Below are 21,227 nucleotides of genomic sequence, written 5' to 3' on the forward strand. Positions count from 1 at the left end.
TATTTATAGCAGTTTCATTTTCATAACCAAAACTGTAAACAAGCCAGATGTCCTTTAATGGGTAAATGATTAAACAACTGTGGTACAGCTATACCATGGAATACTGCTCTGCAACAAAAAGGGACAAACCTGATATAACACATCAATTAGGATACAATCTCCAGGAAATTATACTGAGTGAGTAAAGCCAATTTCAAAATGTTACATTCTGTAAGGTTCCATTTATATAACATTCTTGAGATGACAAAATTATAGAAATAGAGAAGAGTTTACTGGCTGTCAGGGATTAAAGAGCATATAGGGACAAAAGGAAAATAGGGATGCTTGTGATGGTGGAAATGTTCTTAAATGTTCTGGTGGAACATGTGGAACATGGTGGAAATGTTCTGTAAAAATGCCAGTATCTTGCTCCTGATATATTGTGCTACAGTTTTTCAAGATGCTACTAGTGGAGGAAAGTGTGTAGAAGGTACAGGGGATCTCTGTATAATTTCTTAGAACTGAATCCCCAATTATCTCAAGACAAAAAGTTACCTTTTTTAAAAATGCAAATAATAAATGTATAGAGTCAGATCCACATTTACCATTTAAAATGCTTCCAATAGCCTATTTTACTTTAGATTTCCAGAGCTCTTCTCATTCCATTTTCCTCTTTCTTTTGCTACTCCAATGCCAAAAGATCTTTGTTGTACACTTCTCCCTTATAAATGTCAAGTAATTCTTTTACCTCATCAAAAACAAAATGTTTGGCGAGCTCCTTTATTTCTTTTTTTTAACGTATTATACAAACATGTCTTTCTCAACATCAAACTCCATACCAAAAACGTTTCATAACATGGATTCAGTCAAGTTCAATGTCTGCTGTTTTTGTTCTTCCCTGTGTGCATGCTCAGTTGCTTCAGTCGTGTCAAACTTTGTGGCCCTATGGACTGTAGCCCACTAGGTTCCTCAGACCATGGGATTCTCCAGGCAAGAATGCTAGAGTAGTTGCCATGCCCTCCGCCAGGGGATCTTCCCGACCCACGAATCGAACCAGCATCTCCTGCATTGTAGGCAGATTCTTTACTGCTGAGCCACCAGGGAAGCCCTTATTCATTCATATGTCTCGGTAAGATCATATTTCATATCAGTACCCTTAGAATTTTATTGTTTGCTGGCACCAGACCTTCCCCAGAAAGTGAAAGTTAGTTGCATTGTGATGATTCTTGCTTGCTTTGATGTTTCACAGGAAGCAGAAGAGAGATACAAAAAGCAAGCACAAATATAATGAAAGAAACAAAGCCAAAATTTGCAAAGGAGAAAAACATTAAAAAGCACTTTTCAAACATACAGATATTGAGAACAATAAAAGCAAAGTCTTGGACAAGAAATAAGATGTCAGTGCTTCACTAAACAAAATTACAGTGCCAAAAGATGCAGCTTCATCCCAGTCTGTCATGTTCCAAGTGCATAAAAACACAATCAAAACTGAAAGTCTGTGTTGCTCCACAGCTTTTTATTCAAAAATAATTATAGCAAAAGAGCCTCACTTTAATCCAAATTATCACTTTTTGTAAATGGCCTATCACAAAAGAATATTTATCCAGCTTCCTAAACACTCAGTCAGTCTTTTCAGTCGCTCAGTCGTGTCCACTTCTTTGCGACCCCATGAATCGCAGCACACCAGGCCTCCCTGTTCATCACCAACTCCCAGAGTTCACTCAGACTCACATTCATCAAGTCAGTGATGCCATCCAGCCATCTCATCTTCAGTCGTCCCCTTCTCCCCCTGCCCCCAATCCCTCCCAGCATCAGCGTCTTTTCCAATGAGTCAATTCTTCTCATGAGGTGGCCAAAATACTGGAGTTTCAGCTTTAGCATCGTTCCTTCCAAAGAAATCCCAGGGCTGACCTCCTTCAGAATAGATTGGTTGGATCTCCTTGCAGTCCAAGGATCTCCTTGCAGTCCAAGGGACTCTCAAGAGTCTTCTCCGACACCACAGTTCAAAAGCATCAATTCTTCAGTGCTCAGCTTTCTCCACAGTCCAGCTCTCACATCCATACATGACCAAAGGAAAAACCATAGCCTTGACTAGACAGACCTTTGTTGGCAAAGTAACGTCTCTGCTTTTGAATATACTATCTAGGTTGGTCATAACTTTTCTTCCAAGGAGTAAGCATCTTTTAATTTCATGGCTGCAGTCACCATCTGCAGTGATTTTAGAGCCCCAAAAAATAAAGTCTGACACTGTTTCTACTGTTTCCCCATCTATTTCCCATGAAGTGATGGGACCAGATGCCATGATCTTTGTTTTCTGAATGTTGAGCTTTAAGCCAACTTTTTCACTCTCCTCTTTCACTTTCATCAGGAGGCTTTTTAGCTCCTCTTCACTTTCTGCCATAAGGGTGGTGTCATCTGCATATCTGAGGTTACTGATATTTCTCCCAGCAATCTTGATTCCAGCTTGTGCTTCTTCCAGCCAGGCTTCAGCAATACGTGAACCATGAACTCCCAGATGTTCAAGCTGGTTTTAGAAAAGGCAGAGGAACCAGAGATCAAATTGCCAACATCCACTGGATCATGGAAAAAGCGAGAGTGTTCCAGAAAAACATCTATTTCTGCTTTATTGACTATGCCAAAGCCTTTGACTGTGTGGATCACAAGAAACTGTGGAAAATTCTGAAAGAGATGGGAATACCTGACCACCTCACCTGCCTCTTGAGAAACCTATATGCAGGTCAGGAAGCAACAGTTAGAACTGGACATTGAACAACAGACTGGTTCCAAATAGGAAAAGGAGTACGTCAAGGCTGTATATTGTCACCCTGCTTATTTAACTTCTATGCAGAGTACATCATGAGAAACACTGGGCTGGAAGAAGCACAAGCTGGAATCAAGATTGCTGGGAGAAACATCAATAACCTCAGATATCCTAAACACTGGAAACATCTAAATACTCAAAAAATTATAGAACTACTCTTTTTAAAAGTCTGTTATTATGGTCATTGTTTCTGCTTTTGCTTTTATCTAGTCTGATTATCAAATTACCGTATAACTGAAGGTAAATTCATTATAGTGCAAGATACATGTCAATGAAATGATCATCAACTCTCTGAATGGAGGACTTCCATAAAAGTCCACTGGTTAAGATTTCACTTTCCAATTCCAGGGGTGCAGGTTCATTCCCTTATGGGGAAGCTAAGATCCCACATGCCTCACAACCAAAAAACCAGAACATAAACAACGAAAGCAATATTATAACAAATTCAATAAAGACTTTAGAAATGGTGCCTATCCAAAAAAAAAAAAAAACTTTAAAAAAAGAAAAAAAAATGAATGGGAGGCATGTATTAACAGAGTCCTAGTCCATATGTATCATCACAAATCACATCAAGGTAATCTAGCTGGTTGTACTGTGAGAGTTCTTGCTTACTTAGATGTTTAATTGGGCAATGCATGTTTTTCAAAGTTCTAAGTCACAGTTACACAAATACATATTACATGGTTAAATTTATTTTATCAATCACTGTGCTCTTGAGACTTATACATCTCAGTTTTTTAATTATAAATCTAGAATAGGTTCAACAGTACATGAACCGTGAACTTCCAGATGTTCAAGCTGGATTTAGAAAAGGCAGAGGAACCAGAGATCAAATTGACAACACCTGCTGGATCATCAGAAAAGCAAGAGAGATCCTGAAAAACATCTACTTCTACACCAAAGCCTTTGACTGTGTGGATCACAACAAACTGTGGAAAATTCTTCAAGAGATGGGAATACCAGACCACCTGACCTGCCTCCTAAGAAATCTGTACGCAGGTCAGGAAGCAACAGTTAAAACTGGACATGGAAAAACAGACTGGTTCCAAATCAGGAAAGGAGTACATCAAGGCTGTATATTGTCACCTTGCTTATTTAACTTATACACAGAGCACATTATGTGAAATGCTGGGCTGGATGAAGCACAAGCTGGAATCAAGATTGCCAGGAGAAATATCAATAACCTCAGATATGCAGATGGCACCACCCTTATGGCAGAAAGCAAAGAAGAACTAAAGAGCCTCTTGATGAAAGTGAAACAGGAGAGTGAAAAAGTTGGCTTAAAACTCAACATTCAGAAAACTAAGATCATGGCATCTGGTCCCATCACTTCATGGCAAACAGATGGGGAACAAAGGAAACAGTGACAGACTTATTTTGGGGGGGCTCCAAAATCACTGCAGATGGTGATTGCAGCCATGAAATTAAAAGACGCTTGCTCCTTGGAAGAAAAGTTATGACCAACCTAGACAGCATAGTAAAAAGCAGAGACATTACTTTGCCAACAAAGGTCCATCTAGTCAAAGCTATGGTTTTTCCAGTAGTCATGTATGGATGTGAGAGCCAGACTATAAAGAAAGCTGAGTGCTGAAGAATTGATGCTCTTGAACTGTGATGTTGGAGAAGACTCTTGAGAGTCCCTTGGGCTGCAAGGAGATCAAACCAGTCCATCCTAAAGGAAATTAGTCCTGAATATTCATTGGAATGACTGATGCTGAAACTGAAACTCCCAATACTTTGGCCACCTGATGCGAAGAAATGACTCACTGGAAAAGACCCTGATGCTGGGAAAGGTTGAAGGCAGGAGGAGAGGGGACAACAGAGGATGAGATAGTTGGATCACATCACCAACTCTATGGACATGAGTTTGAGTAAGCTCAAGGAGTTGGTGATGGACAGGGAGGCCTGGCTTGCTACAGTCCATGGGGTCTCAAAGAGTCGGACACAACTGAGCAACTGAACTGAACTGACAATAAGTTAGGTTCCAGACATTGTAGGTAAATAACCTCCATTAATTAATAGCGCATACCTTTTCCTGAGAGTATATTCTAAATTACACAACTTAAGACAAAATATCTACGATTACTTTATTTGCTGGCAATTTTTTAAATGGCCAAGGGGGGTTCGTCTTTTTTAATGCCAAATTTAAGACTATTAGGAATAAAATTATTATGGCTTTACCAGCATTTATGTCATTCTAGAACACAACCCAAATAACTTCCAAAGACCTTTGGCCCTATCCTTAAGTACTCTCTCTCACTGTATTTCTTTTGAAGGAATAAAGTGGCTTATTCAGGTTCTTCAACTTTCATAAAAATATTCCAACCCACAGATGGTTTACTTTTAAAGCACCTGTGGGTCTTACTTAACTAAGAACACAGGCAAGTGATACATTCAGAAAGAAAGGCAAGTATATATATGTATAATCTTGAACTCACTGATAATTGTCATTGTCAAAAACCTTGACTACTAAAAGCAGTACTTAGGGAGAATTAACTAACGTACATGCAATGCATACACTCTTCTAGATTAGAAGTTATGAAGACTGGTCACAAGCATTTTACTAAGGAAAGGGTGTATAGCATTCAAAGATTCTCAAGTGATCAATAACCAAAAAAAAAGGAGGTAAGTGCAGAACTTTCACTGTAGGTATTATCAAATCTATGCCTTGATTCAGGCAAGACAGGCAGACACCTGCATTCCCTTGACTCCCTGCTTGCGCTTTGGTTATGCCATATGTTTTCACTAGACGACAATGTAAGAAGCAGCCTGTCACATATTGCTGGTTTACTGTACGGATATTAAAGCTACATTACACAGGGTCTTCTTTGTGAGGACACATGGTATAAACAGCTCTCTGGTCTTACTCAGAACCAAGAATAGCTGTGCTTCTCCAAAGTAACTACTTTCGGTTGGTTTCCATCTTCCCCTTCTAGGTGCAGCTGGTGGACGAGGAGTCCCAGGAAGTGTTCTTCAGTGGCCTGTTTGAGAACTGCTTCCATATCAAGTGCTGCAAGCCTCAACCCTTATCCATTTACATCATCCTCGGCCAAGTCTCCCTGCTGTCCGCCATTGTCTTGTCTTTCCTCACCACTTTCATCATGGTGTCCTTTGCATCTCAGCTCTTTCCGAGGACCCAGAAGCACAATTCTGTGTCAGCCTTCATCAGTTTCCTCACAGGCCCTTGTGCCTTCCTGGCCTTGTTGCTGCACATCCTGGAGATTCAGAGTCTGCGGATGAAGCCCAGCCCCCCTCAGTTCTCCATACAGTGGCCTTACTACGTCCTGGGCTTCAGCATCCTTCTGTTCATGGTGGCTGGTGCCATCTGCCTCATCCAAGAAACAGCCTGCCCTAGATGCCATCTGTTGCCCATTTCCCAGAGTACTGAGGACACCCAAAAGATCTCATACCTGGAAAACCTGGATAGTCTGGGAGGATAACTGAGCTCCACACAGAAGGAGATGCTGCTGAAGGAAGAAACTATTATCTAGACCCAGACAGTCTGTGCCTTGCCCTTCATCAAGTGCACACGGGTCAGTGTGTCTGGCTCTTCAGCCTCCACCAGTCTCTGCCGCTTCTGATGAGGCTCTTGAGTGTCAAGTCAACCTCTCCCTTCCCCCACTCACAGTGATTCTATCCTGCGTGTGTTTGATATTTGTTAAACGTTTTTTGAATTCTTTTAAAAAAAAAAAAAAGGAACTACTTTTTAATTTTACACCCTAACTCAAACAACGAAGCATATCTCATTTTTGCACTAGCTGCTGGAAACCCTAGAGCCAAACCGATGGCTACTTTAACAAACCTAATCCTTTCACAGCTCTCTCTTGACTTCATATTCTTTCCTACCTTTGCTTTCCCTTGCCCTAATTTGCTCACCACCATTGACTGTATCTACTATGTGTATTTTTGTAAACCATATATATTTTTGAAAACCATCTAATTCCTCTCTACAACAAGGCAGGGGGAAAATCAGAGAAAAAGAGAGGGAAGGGGAGAACAGTCAACTGTCAACCAGAATAAGAGGGGAAGGAGATTGAGAATAACCACAAAACAAAGTTAAAACAAAATTAATCACGCTTCAAAAAAATTAGTCAAACGTAAAGGAAATATTAATGCTAAGCTACCTGCAATTTGAAAGAAAACATTTAGCATCCTTAGGATAGCTGTAAATGTAAAATACAACATAAATATAACTTACAAATTTACATCATAAATTCCTTTTTAAAATAGCCAAAATATTAAAATATGTCATTATCATTTTCTAGTTCTTAGCTGACCTCTACTTATTTCAAATATTCGAACAAAGTTCATGCAACATCAGTTAGTCAGCAAACTGTCTTCTTTGTTTTCTATTACATACTCCAGCAGACACTACAACACTACCAAAAAAAAAAGAAAAAAGAGCTTTACTCTTTTTTCTCATAGCCTTAGCAGGTTATCTCTAAAACATAAGTTATTAGTCACAACAGGTCACAAGTGTTTAAGACCAGCTCTGTTTTTAACTCACTTTTTACTAACTCATCCCCCCTTATTATTTTTGGTATTTCCTCCAAGCAAATATTAAATATCATAGATGCTCAGCATCTCAACCTAGATTCATACGTTTCATAGGGAAGCTATTCACCAATTTAATTTCTTCAGGCTATTTTCACCAGAAAGCTGAAACCCTGTGTGTGATTAAATCAATTATTACATCATTAGTAAATGCTAAAAGCTATCAAACCCAATGATGGAAAGAATAAAAATATTATTTCCCTCAATGACATAAAAATATTCATATTCCAAACTATATTCGTATTTTAAACTACACATATCATATTTCAAACTAAAGCAAAATCATAAATGTCATCTAAAATGCTAAACTGCTTCCAAAATAACTGTCCTTCTAAATAAATGTCCATACTAATAACTGTCCTCAATAATTTTTTGCAACTAATTCATAGACAAATTATGCAGATGTTGGAAATTATGTAAACATTTTAATATATAACATAACATTTTAAAGTAAAGAATTTATTAAAATGTTGACATACATTCATCATTTTACCTAGCAATCCCACTTCTGAAAATAGATCCTACAGATACAGTACAACGTGTACAATAAGAAATGACAGATATTCAAGGTTATTCACAGTTGTATCATTTTGTCCAACAGAAGACTGGAAATACCCAAATATACAGAAATAGGGGACTGGATGAATAAACCATAATATTGTCACATTATGTAGCTGTAAAAAAGAATAAGGAAAATCTCTACATACTGATATGGACAGATCTCCAAAATATATTGGAGATATATATATATTGATTAAAAAATACAAAAACTACAAGACACTAAACTACATAACTGTATATACAGTATATTATTTATTATATAAAAGGGGAGAAAATAAAATCATATATGCCTCTATTTGTAATAAAATACAATGGAAGAATAAACAACAAACTAATAAAACAAAGAGAGGGAATAGGAAACATACTAGATTTATGGTTCATATCTTTTTCTTTGCACTTTTTAAATATTTCTAACCCAGAGAAATAATTTACCTATTCATTTTTTTATTTTCAGAATTATACTAGGTAAAACTTCCACATGAGTTTTACCAGCATCACATATTTGATCTGATGATTCCTAATAAACTCTTCAAATTCAATATAGGAATGATTGACAAATGTTACTCTCCCATTTAATTTCCGTATGTGACTACTAATTTTTCCATGGCTTGAATCTAATTGATCAGATAACACACTAGAATAACCTTCCACTGGAAAAGCTGCAATGAAAATTTGTGTTTAGCTCAAATAAAATCAAAGTTGGAACCCACTGCTGATAGAACCAAACCAACACTGTCTTACCAGCTACACGGCTTTGTTCATTTTTCCCATTTGCCTGACAATTCAATGCAGTTACTAAAATAAAACCTAACATTATCAAACTACAAAAAAATTCATTATCCTACTTCATACTGTACAGAAAGCTTTTAATGACCCAGATAACCACAGTGGTGCACTCACCTAGAGCCAGACATCCTGGAGTGTGAAGTCAAGTGGGCCTAAGGAAGCATCACTATGAACAAAGCTAGTGGAAGTGATGGAATTCCAGCTGAGCTATTTCAAATCCTAAAAGATGATGCTGTGAAAATGCTGTACTCAACATGCCAGCAAATGTGGAAAACTCAGCAGTGGCCACAGGACTGGAAAAGGTCAGTTTTCATTCCAATCCCAAAGCAAAGACAAATTAAAGGGCCTCTGATGAAGGTCAAAGAGGAAAGAGTGAAAAAGCTGGCTTGAAACTCAACATTCAAAAACTGAAGATCATGGCATCCGGTCCCATCACTTCATGGCAAATAAATGGAGAAAATGTGGAAACAGTGTCAGATTTCGTTTTCTTGGGCTCCAAAATCACACATATGGTAACTGCAGCCACAAAATTAAAAGACACTTGCTCCTGGAGGAAAAGTTACAACAAACCCAGACAATGTATTAAAAAGCAGAGACATCACTTTGCTGATAAAGGTCCATATAGTTATAGCTATGGTTTTTCCAGTGGTCATGTATGGATGTGAGAGTTGGACCATAAAGAAGACTGAGCACTGAACAATTGATGCTTCTGAACTGTGGTATTGGAGAAGACTCTTGAGAGTCCCTTGGACTGCAAGGAGATCAAACCAGTCAATCCTAAAGGAAATCAACCTGAATATTCATTGGAAGAACTGATGCTGAAGCTGAAGCTCCAATACTTTGGCCACCTGATGTGAAGAGCTGACTCACTGGAAAAGACCCTGATGCTGCGAAAAAATTGAGAGCAAGAGGAGAAGCGAGGCAACAGAGGACAAGGTGGTTGGAGGGCATCACGGACTCAATGAACATGAGTTCAAGCAAACTCAGGGAGATAGTGAAGGACAGGGAAGCCTGGCATGCTGCAGTTCATGGGGTCGCAAAGAGTCAAACTCAACTTAGTGACTGAACAATTCCAGTGTAACTGAAACTTATTTCTATCCCCTTTTTCCCAAATCTATAAATATTTTAACTTAGAAAATAACATTTTACTCAAGAGTTATACTTAAATTTGAAAATTTTTAACAACACTGCAAAAATACTGAAGAATGACAGGCATTAGAGGTCAATTACTTTAGGTTATGCTTTCAATGAAGAGAAGAAACTCTAAAATTATATGTAATTCCAAAAAATAAAATCTTCTGATATGTCAAGGTTTTCAAGATTTTCAGCAGTTTTGTTTTTTCTCAAAAGCCTGAAGTGAAGTGAAGTCGTTCAGTCGTCTCCGACTCTTTGCGACCCCATGGACTGTAGCCTACTACGCTCCTCCGTCCATGGGATTTTCCAGGCAAGAATACTGGAGTGGGGTGCCATTTCCTTCTCCAGCTCAAAAGCCTGCTATTGCTAAGTCACTTCAGTCATGTCCAACTCTGTGCGACCCCAAAGACGGCAGCCCACCAGGCTCCCCCATCCCTGGGATTCTCCAGGCAAGAACACTGGAGTGGGTTGCCATTTCGTTCTCCAATGCATGCAAGTGAAAGGTGAAAGTGAAGTCGCTCAGTCGTATCCGACTCTTAGCGACCCCATGGACTGCAGCCTTCCAGGCTCCTCTGTCCATAGGATTTTCCAGGCAAGAATACTGGAGTGGGATGCCATTGACTTCTCCGTCAAAAGCCTAGTCATACTTTTTTAAAGACAGTCAATCCGCAAATCAGTTAATTAATCCCCCAGATAATTAACAGCTCATGGTACAATTATTTTATTCTATTCATTAAACAAATATTTATTGAGCACCAACTGTTTGCCAGGCCCTCTCTTAGGTTCCCAGGATACAGTAGATAACAAAAGGAACAGAATTCCTCCCCTCCTGGGATACAAATTCCAACAGAGGAGACAATCAAAAATATATGTCAGGCAGAAGTGCTATGAAGAAAAATAAAGTTCCTTCCCCTTTATTTTCTATTCCAACAAATGGCACCACCATTATTCACCCATTTACTTAGGCCAAGAGCCTTGGAATCATGCTTCGTTCCTCTCTTTCTTTAACCCCCTTAAGTAATCCCAAAAGTTTGACTTTGTTTTCAAAATAATATTTTAAATCCAACAACTTCTCATCACCTTCTCCCCTATAGCTTACTGCATGCTACAACCATCTCTTAACTCTTATAATTCCAAATATCCCTTGACTGGTTAAAGCTTCCCTGAGAGCTCAGATGGTAAAGAATCCACCTGCAATTCAGGAGACCCTGGTCCCATTCCAATGCAGAAGACTTCCCAGTTCTTCCCATCGGGAAGATCTCCTAAAGAAGGGATAGGCTACCCACTCCATTATTCTCGGGCTTCCCGTGGCTCAGCTGGTAAAGAATCCACCTGCAATGCAAGAGATCTGAGTTCAATTCCTGGGTTGGGAAAATCCCCTGGAGAACAGAAAGGCTACCCAATCCAGTAGTCTGGCCTAGAAAATTCCATGGACAGTACATGGGGTCTCAAAGAGTCGGACACGACTGAACGACTTTCACTTTTCTTTCACTTTCTTGACTGGTTTTCCTGTTTCTTCTCTTACTCCAATCCCCATATAGCAGCCAGAATGTTCTCTGTTTAACTTAAGTTAGTGCATGTCACTTCCCTACTCAATGTTCTTCTGTACCTTGACGTGACACTTAGAAATAAAAACAGTCTCTTTCTTAGTCGATGCTATCTGGACCCTCACTGGTTTCCTACCATCACCTCCCACTATGCTTCTCCTGAGGGTCTTCATACTGTGCCTGCTGTCTGGAAGAGATATATGGCTTGCTCCTTCAAACAACTTTTTATAAACACCTAGTCAGAAACAATATCCCATCATATGTAACATAACCACTAAACAGCACTATTATTTTATGTGCCTCTGTGTTTGTTTATTCTATAAGTGCTCTAGTAGAATGCATGGCCCAAAAGGGCAAGGACATATCTATTTTGTTCTCTATTATAACCCAGAGTCCAGAAGAATACCAGGCACACAAAAGTTGTTTCATAAATATCTGTTGAATAAATGAATAAATTAATTCATGAATGAAGCCTCTAAAATAATAGATATATAACAATGTATAAAACTGTTACCTGAAAAAGCAACATATAACATGATATTATTCTTCTAATATAATAAAATTAATATGGAAAAAGTTTGAAAGAAACATATAAAAATAAGAGTTGTGACAGGGTGGTAGGATTAAGTTTGTTGTTGTCTGTTTCTTCTTTTTAAAAGTCACTACATTACAGTTATAAATTAAAATATTTAAAAAATGTTTTTTCAAAAGGTTCAGTTCAGTTCAGTCACTCAGTCATGTCCAACTCTTTGCGACCCCCCTGGAGTTTACCCAAACTCATGTCCATTGTGTCAGTGATGCCATCCAACCATCTCATCCTCTGTCATCCCCTTCTCCTCCTGCCCCCAATCCCTCCCAGCATCAGGGTCTTTTCCAATGAGTCAACTCTTCACATCAGGTGGCCAAAGTATTAGAGTTTCAGCTTCAGCATCAGTCCTTTCAACGAACACCCAGGACTGATCTCCTTTAGGATGGACTGGTGGGATCTCCTTGCAGCCCAAGGGACTCTCAAGAGTCTTCTCCAACACCACAGTTCAAAAGCATCAATTCTTCAGCACTCAGCTTTCTTTATAGTCAAACTCTCACATCCATACATGACTACTGGAAAAACCATAGCCTTGACTAGATGGACCTTTGTTGGCAAAGTAATGTCTCTGCTTTTTAATATACTATCTAGGTTGGTCATAACTTTCCTTCCAAGGAGTAAGCGTCTTTTAATTTCATGGCTGCAATCACCATCTGCAGTGACTTTGGAGCCCAAAAAAATAAAGTCTGACACTGTTTCCACTGTTTCCCCATCTGTCTCCCATGAATGGGTAGTTACTACTAAAAAAATAAACGATCAGAAATAGGAGATCATTTCTTTCCCCTCATTGATTGTCAAGGAGGGAGAATATCGGAGTCACCTAATCTGCTTTTATAAAATTGTTTCCTATCTCCTCCTCCATTCTCCAATCAATCTCAAAATAACCACTTCCAGGGTCTGATTATTGAATATTTTATCCCTCAGATATATGAATAGAAGGGGAAAAAAAAGTCAAGAATCACTCCAAACACAAAGTTTTGCAATTAACACTGGCTTGATGGTAAAGAATCCCCCTGACAAGCAGGAGACACAGGTTCAGTCCCTGGGTGGGGAAGATCCCTTGGAGAAGGAAATGGCAACCTACTCTTGCCTGAGAAATTCCGTAGACAGAGGAGCCTGGCGGGCTACAGTCTATGGAGTCACAAAGAGTTGGACACGACTTAGCAACTAAACAACAACAATGAAACACCTAAGTCCTCATTACAAACTCAAGGGTAAAAGGCAGAATATGACTCACACTATCAGAGTTACTACTACCTAGCAGGTACCATGAAGAATGCTTTATCTCCTTTTTTTTAATACTGTTCCTGCAATGTAGGTGGTATCCCCATTTAAAGATGAAAGAAAAATTGCCCATTCAGGTGGTAAGTTGCTTACAAAAATAATTAACTGCTTAAAGAGGTCCATACAGGGACCAATAACGAGAAAGTGTCAGCAACCAAGGATTATGATTATCTGGATTTTGTAAAACTTAGGTAATGGTCGAGAAGGCAAGGGCACCCCACTCCAGTGTTCTTGCCTAGAGAATCCCAGGGACAGGAGCCTGGTGGGCTGCAGTCTATGGGGTCGCACCGAGTCGGACACGACTGAAGCAACTTAGCAGCAGCAGGTAATGGGAGGCCAAAGGATGGAAAACAAAGTCATGTGGCCAAAGGCAGAGAAGCAGTAAGTGGGGAGGTCAGTTTGCCATATTTAATTATCAAATGACATCCAGCAAAAGAGCTTTTGAACATATTCCCCATATTTGTTTTCTGGAAGAGGCAGTTTTATACACAGTTTGGGCTTCCCTGGTGGCTCAGCAGTGAAGAATCTGTCTGCAATGCAAGAGACATGGACAGGGACAGAGGAACCTGGTGGGTTAGGGTCACAAGAGAAGGTCACAACTTAGCAACTAAACCACCTCCACCACCAAATAAGCAAGAGAGAAAACTGTTGCTATACCAAAAATACAATTTTTTAACCACAGAATAAATAAAGCAAGCATCTAAAAGGAAATGCACCAAAACAACGGCAGCTATGTTACATTAGTACAAGTAATTCCTAATATAGCTTCCAAAATTTTTATAATGTTGACGTAATTTTTAATGTTTTAATAGTGATAAAGATCGGAGGAGGAAGGGGTGTTCAGGATGGGGAACCTGTGGCGGATTCATGTTGATGTATGGCAAAACCAATATAATATTGTAAAGTAATTTTAAAAAAAAGATCAAATAGATAATATTCTATCATTAATACACTTTGTTAATCTTAAAACTAAGCAGTATAGCACAAAACCATTCCATATGGTAAGACAAGATTCGGTCCCTACAGTCAAGTGCTTTACTAGGATCAAATATAGCAATAATATCATTCTTACAACACCAGCCCCTTAGAAATGGAAGGCAGCAACTAAGCTAAAAAGAGAAAATCGTGAGCTGAAAACAATAGAGCAAACTTCTTCCCAGATGAGAACACGCAGCAAGGGAGGTGCAATAAACACAATGACAAGGTCTTGAAGGTTACACTGCTGCTACAAATAAAGAACATAAATTTCATGATAAAAAGACAAAATAAGTCAACCAGAAATATACCTGGATAAGAAAAAATGGCACTCAACAAATGATGCTGGAAAAACTGCACATCACCATGCAAAAGAATGAAATTGGACACCCTTCCTTATATGACAGACAAAAATTAACTCAAAATGGATCACAGACCATGATGTAGAAATAAAGTTATACAACTCTTAGGAGCAAATCTTCATAATCTTGGGTTAAGCAAAGGTTACCTAGATACAACACCAAAAGCACAAGCAAAAAAATAAAAACTAGATACGCTGGCCTCATATCAAAATTTAAAACTTCCGTACAGCAGGTGATACTATCAAGAATAATGAAAAAAACCACCAAAAAGAATGGAAAAAAGTATTTGCAAATCCTATTCCTGGTAGAAGATATATCCAGAATATATAAAGAACACTTATAACTCAACAATAAAAATAATCCAATTTAAAACTGAGCAAAGGAACTGAAGGCACTGCTCCAAAAAACATAATACATAAAACATAAACAAATAACTATTAAGCACATGAAAAGATTAACCATTAGAGAAATGCAAATCAAAATGACAGTGAGATACAATTTCATATCCCCTGGGATGGCTAAAATAAAAAAAGATAGCAACAAGTGCTGACAAGGATATGGAGAAACTAGAGCCCTTACATTGCTAGTGGGACTAAAAATTAGTGCATGCATTTTGTTACACAGTTTGGCAGTTCCTCAAAATGTTCTATGATTCCATTTATACAAAGTGAACAAAATAGGCAAACCCATGAAGACAGAAAGTAGTGACTGCCTGGGGAAGGGACAGAATGAAGACTGACTGCTAATGGGTATGGGGTTTCTTTCAGGGCTGATGAAAATGTTCTAAAATTAGATTGTGGTAACTGTTACACAATTCTGTGAATTCAATAAAAAACAAAACATTGAATTGTACAGTTTCAATTGGTGAACCGTACAGTATATGAATATCTCAATAAAGCTATTGTTTTAAAGGCAAGGTATTTCACTACTAAATTTGAAAGTCTGTTTTAAAATCTCAAATAACAATTAAGACAATATTAATTGCTAGTACCCAGAGAGCAAAGTGAGGAAACAGCTTATTTTGAATAAGTGATATGAAAGAAGACTAGTGATATGAAAGAAGACATGATGTGATTTGAAAAACGAGAATACAGAGCTATTGTTCATGAGTGATTTGTGACCAATATTCTGTGATCAATTTTTGCAGTGTATTAGCAGCACAATATTTTGTGATCAATTTCTGTAGTGCATTAGCACTACAAAGCAAGAATCAATATTATTTTAAAAATAAGACATGCCCTTATATCTAATGGGCCTCTTTCCTCATCTGCAAAATTAGGACTTGTAGCTAACAAAATAATTTTTGAGATGAAGACAGAGAAGAGATGGCTGCTTCCCCAAAAGAATCTTCTAGGCAACAGCCTCTGTATGTATGGATAAGCTTGAGACTTTTAGAATTACAATAAATAAAGAAAGTCACTCCTTATGATAAACAGTAATCAACTAATACTGCAAGTATTATTTCAAGATTAAAATAAGGATAGTCATATAATGAAAATGTCAAGCCATTGTGGCTCCTCAAACAAAAAGGGATAAAATTGGAAGAATAATTTGGTACCACAAATTATTATTATTTAATTCCTCTGCAGTTAGAACACCTATCTCAGGGACAGGTAAGAACCAAGAGCCTTAAAAATGCCTCAAAAGACAGAAGAAACAGGAAAGACTATGAAAAGGGATAGAGGCTGAGATTTACAGTTGAGAGTAACGGTAGGAAGAAGAGCCTATTGCCTTTATCATACCTGTTTACTGACTGTGATGGAAAACCAAGAGATAATGATTATGAACATGCACCCAGGGTTAAAGCATGAGATCTGAAACACCAAGTCCATGCATGTTGCTGCCTCTGCATGGGATACGGAAGAAAGATGAGATCATCTCCTATGAACACGGGCAGGAACAAGCTAGACTGAAGACAAAGACAGTGGATATTACTTGTATTATAGGATGTTCACATGATTGCATCTTGGGTCTGATAGGTAAGATTTAGGGTTAGCCATCAAAGACAGGACAACGCCAAAAATGAAAAGTCCCTGATAAAGAAAAAAGGGAGTCAACAACAGAAAATAAAACTAGTGGGATAGTGCAGTGGTTCTCAAAACTTTTCTTACCATGTCCCCTTAGGGCAAAAGATCTCTACTTCATCTAGCCCAAAAAAAAAATCACCACCTTCCAACGGAATTCAGTGATAATGCAGCAAATTTTAGGGAAAATGGATAACATTTTAAACATAATGTATATATTCTTCAGTCAATATAATGGAAAGTTACAGGCTAAAATTCAGCTGAACAAATATGCATTATTATTCAGTGGGGGGCTAACATAATAAATCACAACAAACTAAACTGATAACACTAAATTAAGTCATTTATCATATAAACCAAGAACAACAGCAACTGAAAACAACCAACTCAAGACAATATTAATGGTATTCCGACGAAAATCCTTCCTAAAAACTCTGGTAATCCCAACTATTCCAGTGGGAGCTCTGCTTGGCTGCCAGATATATAGCTCAGCAGCCAAATTTCTCAGTAGAATACTCAAACAGCATCCTCTGTAAGTCTAATAACATTTCGTTTTACAAAAACTAAATATTAATATCCAATAGTCATGTACATAGAATACCACTAGGTAATCTTAGTTTTTATAAAAGTAAAGATAATTAAATAAGGGTCATTCACCTTTAAGAGCTCAAGAAAATATGAAAAGAAAGGAGTGTGACAGTCATGATCATAGTGCAGTCAGGGACAAAAAGCAGACTACTGAGGACGGTCATGCCCCATGTCCAGGGATGGCACTGGGGGAACCGCGTGCCCTGGAGAAGGAAGCTGTGGAGGTGGAGATGAGAAGCGAAGTCCGCAGCCTGCCCCTCTTTCAACCACTTTCATGAGGCAACTTCTCCCCATGAGAAAAACAAGCAGTGAGTAATAATCTTTATGAAGGAAGGAACAGCGCCCCAAGACTGTACGAGGTGGGTAAGATCATTCTCTCTGTTGGCTGCATGGAGATCAGAAGGTGCCACAGGAAGGACGCTGTGTTGGTTCTAGGGCACTAATACACTGAGGGGAAAGAGAAAGGTAGTTTGCGCTTGGGTGAGTAATTAGCAGAAAGTACGGATAGATGGTGATCCCCAACTGAAGCAGAACAAGAGGGGTTAAGAATGCATACTCTGGATCCAGAATGCATGAGCAGGAATCGCGACTCCCCTACTTTATTTTCCCTGTGACCTTGGGCAAGTCACTTAACCTCTTTGGGCTTCATCTGTAAAATGAGGGTAATAACAGTACCTACCTAATAGGGCTGTTTTGCGGTTTGAATAAGTTATACTTGTAAATCTCTTAATAAATGGCTTGCGCTGTACACAGTAAGTTGTAGCTAAGTTTGTTAAATAAGTTGAGGTAGGTGGCGGCTTAGTTTGACGTCTCCAGTGAAATGGGCGTGTGTGGGCAAAGTAAGTGTCACGGGGAACGGAGGGAAATAACGTCTTTTCGGCGATGAGCACCAGGCATCTGACCTTAGGGGAGGTCGTCCTCCTGACAGTGCTCGGCAAGCACTCGTTCCCAGGAGAGGGGCGCGCGGGTTGAAACTTCCTTCCTTCCAGGCCTAGGATTTTCAGGAACTCGTTTCTGAGAAGTGATTGTGATTTTTAAAGAGGCAAGAGTTTGCTCTCCGAGCAACAGACCGTGGGGTGAATTCTGTTTTGCCTGAAGAGCAGGACCTGAGTCTGGGGCAGAAGGGTGATGTCCTCAGGGGGACCCTCTGCTAAGAGCCACCATCTGTCCGGCGCGCTCCGGCTGCCCGAGCCGGGCCAGCCTCGGAGGGAGAACGAAGGCTGCCCCAGCCCTGAGGGAGGCAGTAGGAGCCCACAGGGTAACGGGGCTGCCGGCGCCGACGTTCGGGAAGGAACCCCACGTCGGGTCTGCGGGGCTACGGAGGGGGACCTGCCCTGCCGAGGGTGGAGGTCGCTCGCCGGGTTCTCCGAAGGGAGGGGCCGGCGCTGGCCCTGCAAGAGGCCGGCCAGGCGCACAGTCCCGAGGGAGCCTCCTCCCGGGTCCCGCCCTTGCCCACCCCTCTGTGGCCCCGGTACCCAGGGTACCTGAGCGTGGGCCCGATGCAGGCCGTGTCGGTGCTCTCGATCTCTCGAAGAATCCGTTCGTGCTCCGCCGCTGTCTCCAGGCTCTCCGCCTCCGCCATCTTAACCCGCTCCATAGACTCGGGGAGCCCGGCAGCGCGTCCCCTCCCTCAGCTCCGCTCACCTTTCGCTCTCAATCTCTCTCTCTCACTCCAGGCTCCCGGGGATCCTAAGCCTCCGGCCACCCGCAGGACGACCCCTCCCTCAGACTGGGCACGCCCCCTCGCATCACCACGTCCGCGGACGTTCCGCGCGATGCCCGCTGGGATTAGTAGTTCTCTGGAAGAAATAGCCTGATTTCACACATCATTGAAGCCACAAACTTCTGTTAAAAGCTCCACTATAGAGGGAAGTGGGAGGGGGGTTCAGGATTGGGAACACGTGTACACCGTGGAGGATTCATGTTGATGTATGGCAAAACCAATACAATATTGTAAAGTAATTAGCCTCCAATTAAAATAAATAAATTTAAATTTTTTAAAAAAAGCTCCACTATATCCAGTGGCTAAGATTCCGTAATCCCAAGGCAGGGTGCCTGGGTTCACTCCCTGGTCAAGGAATTAGATCCCATGTGCTGCAATCATGACCTGGTGCAGCCAAATAAATAAACTTGGTTTTTTTTTTTTGGGGGGGGGGGTAAGTTCTACTGTAAGAAAGAACAATTAGGAACTCCATATGCAACGGCGATTGTCAGACAATTCTTGTTGAAGACTCTTGCCTCAAAGTCCAAAAGGCTCTTTAGGCATGAATATTAAGGAAGGATTAACTAGGTTTCTCTGAACAGATATCTTACAAGTTATGAAAGAGGAAAAGCCCAAAACTAAAATACCCAAACTAACAGATAAGGTGTAATGTACCTCTAAGCAAGTTCTGAGAATCAAACACCGCAAGCACTTTTGTCTGTGAAGAATTCATTGACAGACTATGCCTGAACATTTCAAAAGGTGTGATTGGAAGGTGTGAGAAGCACCTAGAAAACCAGAAAGAACTTCATTTGCACTGGTGTATAGAGAATTAGCAACAAGAGATGGTGCTAGAAAAGCATCTTGGAAAAGGAACACCAAGAACAGAAATTTGTACTTTATTCTAATGGCTCAACTGGGCGAACAACCACCTGCGTCAAAAGCATCTTGGATCTCTTTTTAAATACAGATCAAAGACTAGAGATCTCTTCAAAAAAATTAGCAATATCAAAGGAACATTTCTTGAAAGGATGAGCACAAAAAGGACAGAAACCATAAGGACCTAACAAAAGCAGAAGAGATGAAGAAGAAGTGGCAAAAATACATGAACTATACAAGAATGTGAAGTCAAGTGGGCCTTAGAAAGCATCACTATGAACAAAGCTAGTGGAGGTGATGGAATTCCACTTGAGCTGTTTCAAATCCTGAAAGATGATGCTGTGAAAGTGCTGCACTCAATATGCCAGCAAACTTGGAAAACTCAGCAGTGGCCACAAGACTGGATAGGTCAGTTTTCATTCCAATCCCAAAGAAAGGAAAGGCCAAAGAATGCTCAAACTACCTCACAATTGCACTCATCTCACATGCTAGTAAAGTAATGCTCAAAATTCTCCAAGCCAGACTTCAGCAATACCTGAACCATGAACTTCCAGATGTTCAAGTAGGTTTTAGAAAAGGCAGAGGAACCAGAGATCAAATTGCCAACATCCGCTGGATCATGGAAAAAGCAAGAGTGTTCCAGAAAAAACATCTATTTCTGCTTTATTGACTATGCCAAAGCCTTTGACTGTGTGGATCACAAGAAACTGTGGAAAAGTCTGAAAGAGATGGGAATACCAGACCACCTGACCTGCCTTTTGAGAAACCTATATGCAGGTCAGGAAGCAACAGTTAGAACTGGACGTGGAACAACAGACTGGTTCCAAATAGGAAAAGGAGTACATCAAGGCTGTATATTGTCACCCTGCTTACTTAACTTCTATGCAGAGTACATCATGAGAAACGCTGGGCTGGAAGAAGCACAAGCTGGAATCAAGATTGCTGGGAGAAATATCAATAACCTCAGATATGCAGATGACACCACCCTTATGGCAGAAAGTGAAGAGAAACTAAAGAGCCTCTTGATGAAGGTGAAAGAGGAGAGGGAAAAAGTTGGCTTAAAGCTCAACATTCAGAAAATGAAGATCATGGCATCCGGTCCCATCACTTCATGGGAAATAGATGGGGAAACAGGGGAAACAGTGTCAGACTTTATTTTTCTGGGCTCCAAAATCACTGCAGATGGTGATTGCAGCCATGAAATTAAAAGACGCTTACTCCTTGGCAGGAAAGTCATGACCAACCTAGATAGCATATTCAAAAGCAGAGACATTACTTTGCCAACAAAGGTCCCTCTAGTCAAGGCTATGGTTTTTCCAGTGGTCATGTATGGATGTGAGAGTTGGAATGTGAAGAAAGCTGAGTGCTGTAGAATTGATGCTTTTGAATTGTGGTGTTGGAGAAGACTCTTGAGAGTCCCTTGGACTGCAAGGAGATCCAACCAG

At 40.0% G+C, this 21,227-nt stretch overlaps 1 protein-coding gene and 1 pseudogene across 4 annotated transcripts in view; one reads left to right on the forward strand and one right to left on the reverse strand.

Annotated features, from left to right (window-relative positions):
- The window catches only part of EXOC6B (exocyst complex component 6B), a 711,360-nt gene extending 692,491 nt beyond the window's left edge, over window positions 1-18,869 (reverse strand). For all 4 annotated transcript variants that reach the window (XM_068984191.1, XM_068984200.1, XM_068984185.1 and 1 more), the window contains exon 1: window positions 18,686-18,869. In XM_068984191.1, the coding sequence (XP_068840292.1) occupies window positions 18,686-18,798 (113 nt within the window). In that variant the 5' untranslated portion in view covers window positions 18,799-18,869. The remainder of the gene's footprint in view (window positions 1-18,685) is intronic.
- On the forward strand, window positions 373-6,291 carry LOC138090952 (transmembrane protein 225B-like; annotated as a pseudogene).
- Window positions 18,870-21,227: the final 2,358 nt, after the last annotated feature.

The sequence above is a fragment of the Capricornis sumatraensis genome, chromosome 1, assembly GCF_032405125.1.
Source record: "Capricornis sumatraensis isolate serow.1 chromosome 1, serow.2, whole genome shotgun sequence".
NCBI lineage: Eukaryota > Metazoa > Chordata > Mammalia > Artiodactyla > Bovidae > Capricornis > Capricornis sumatraensis.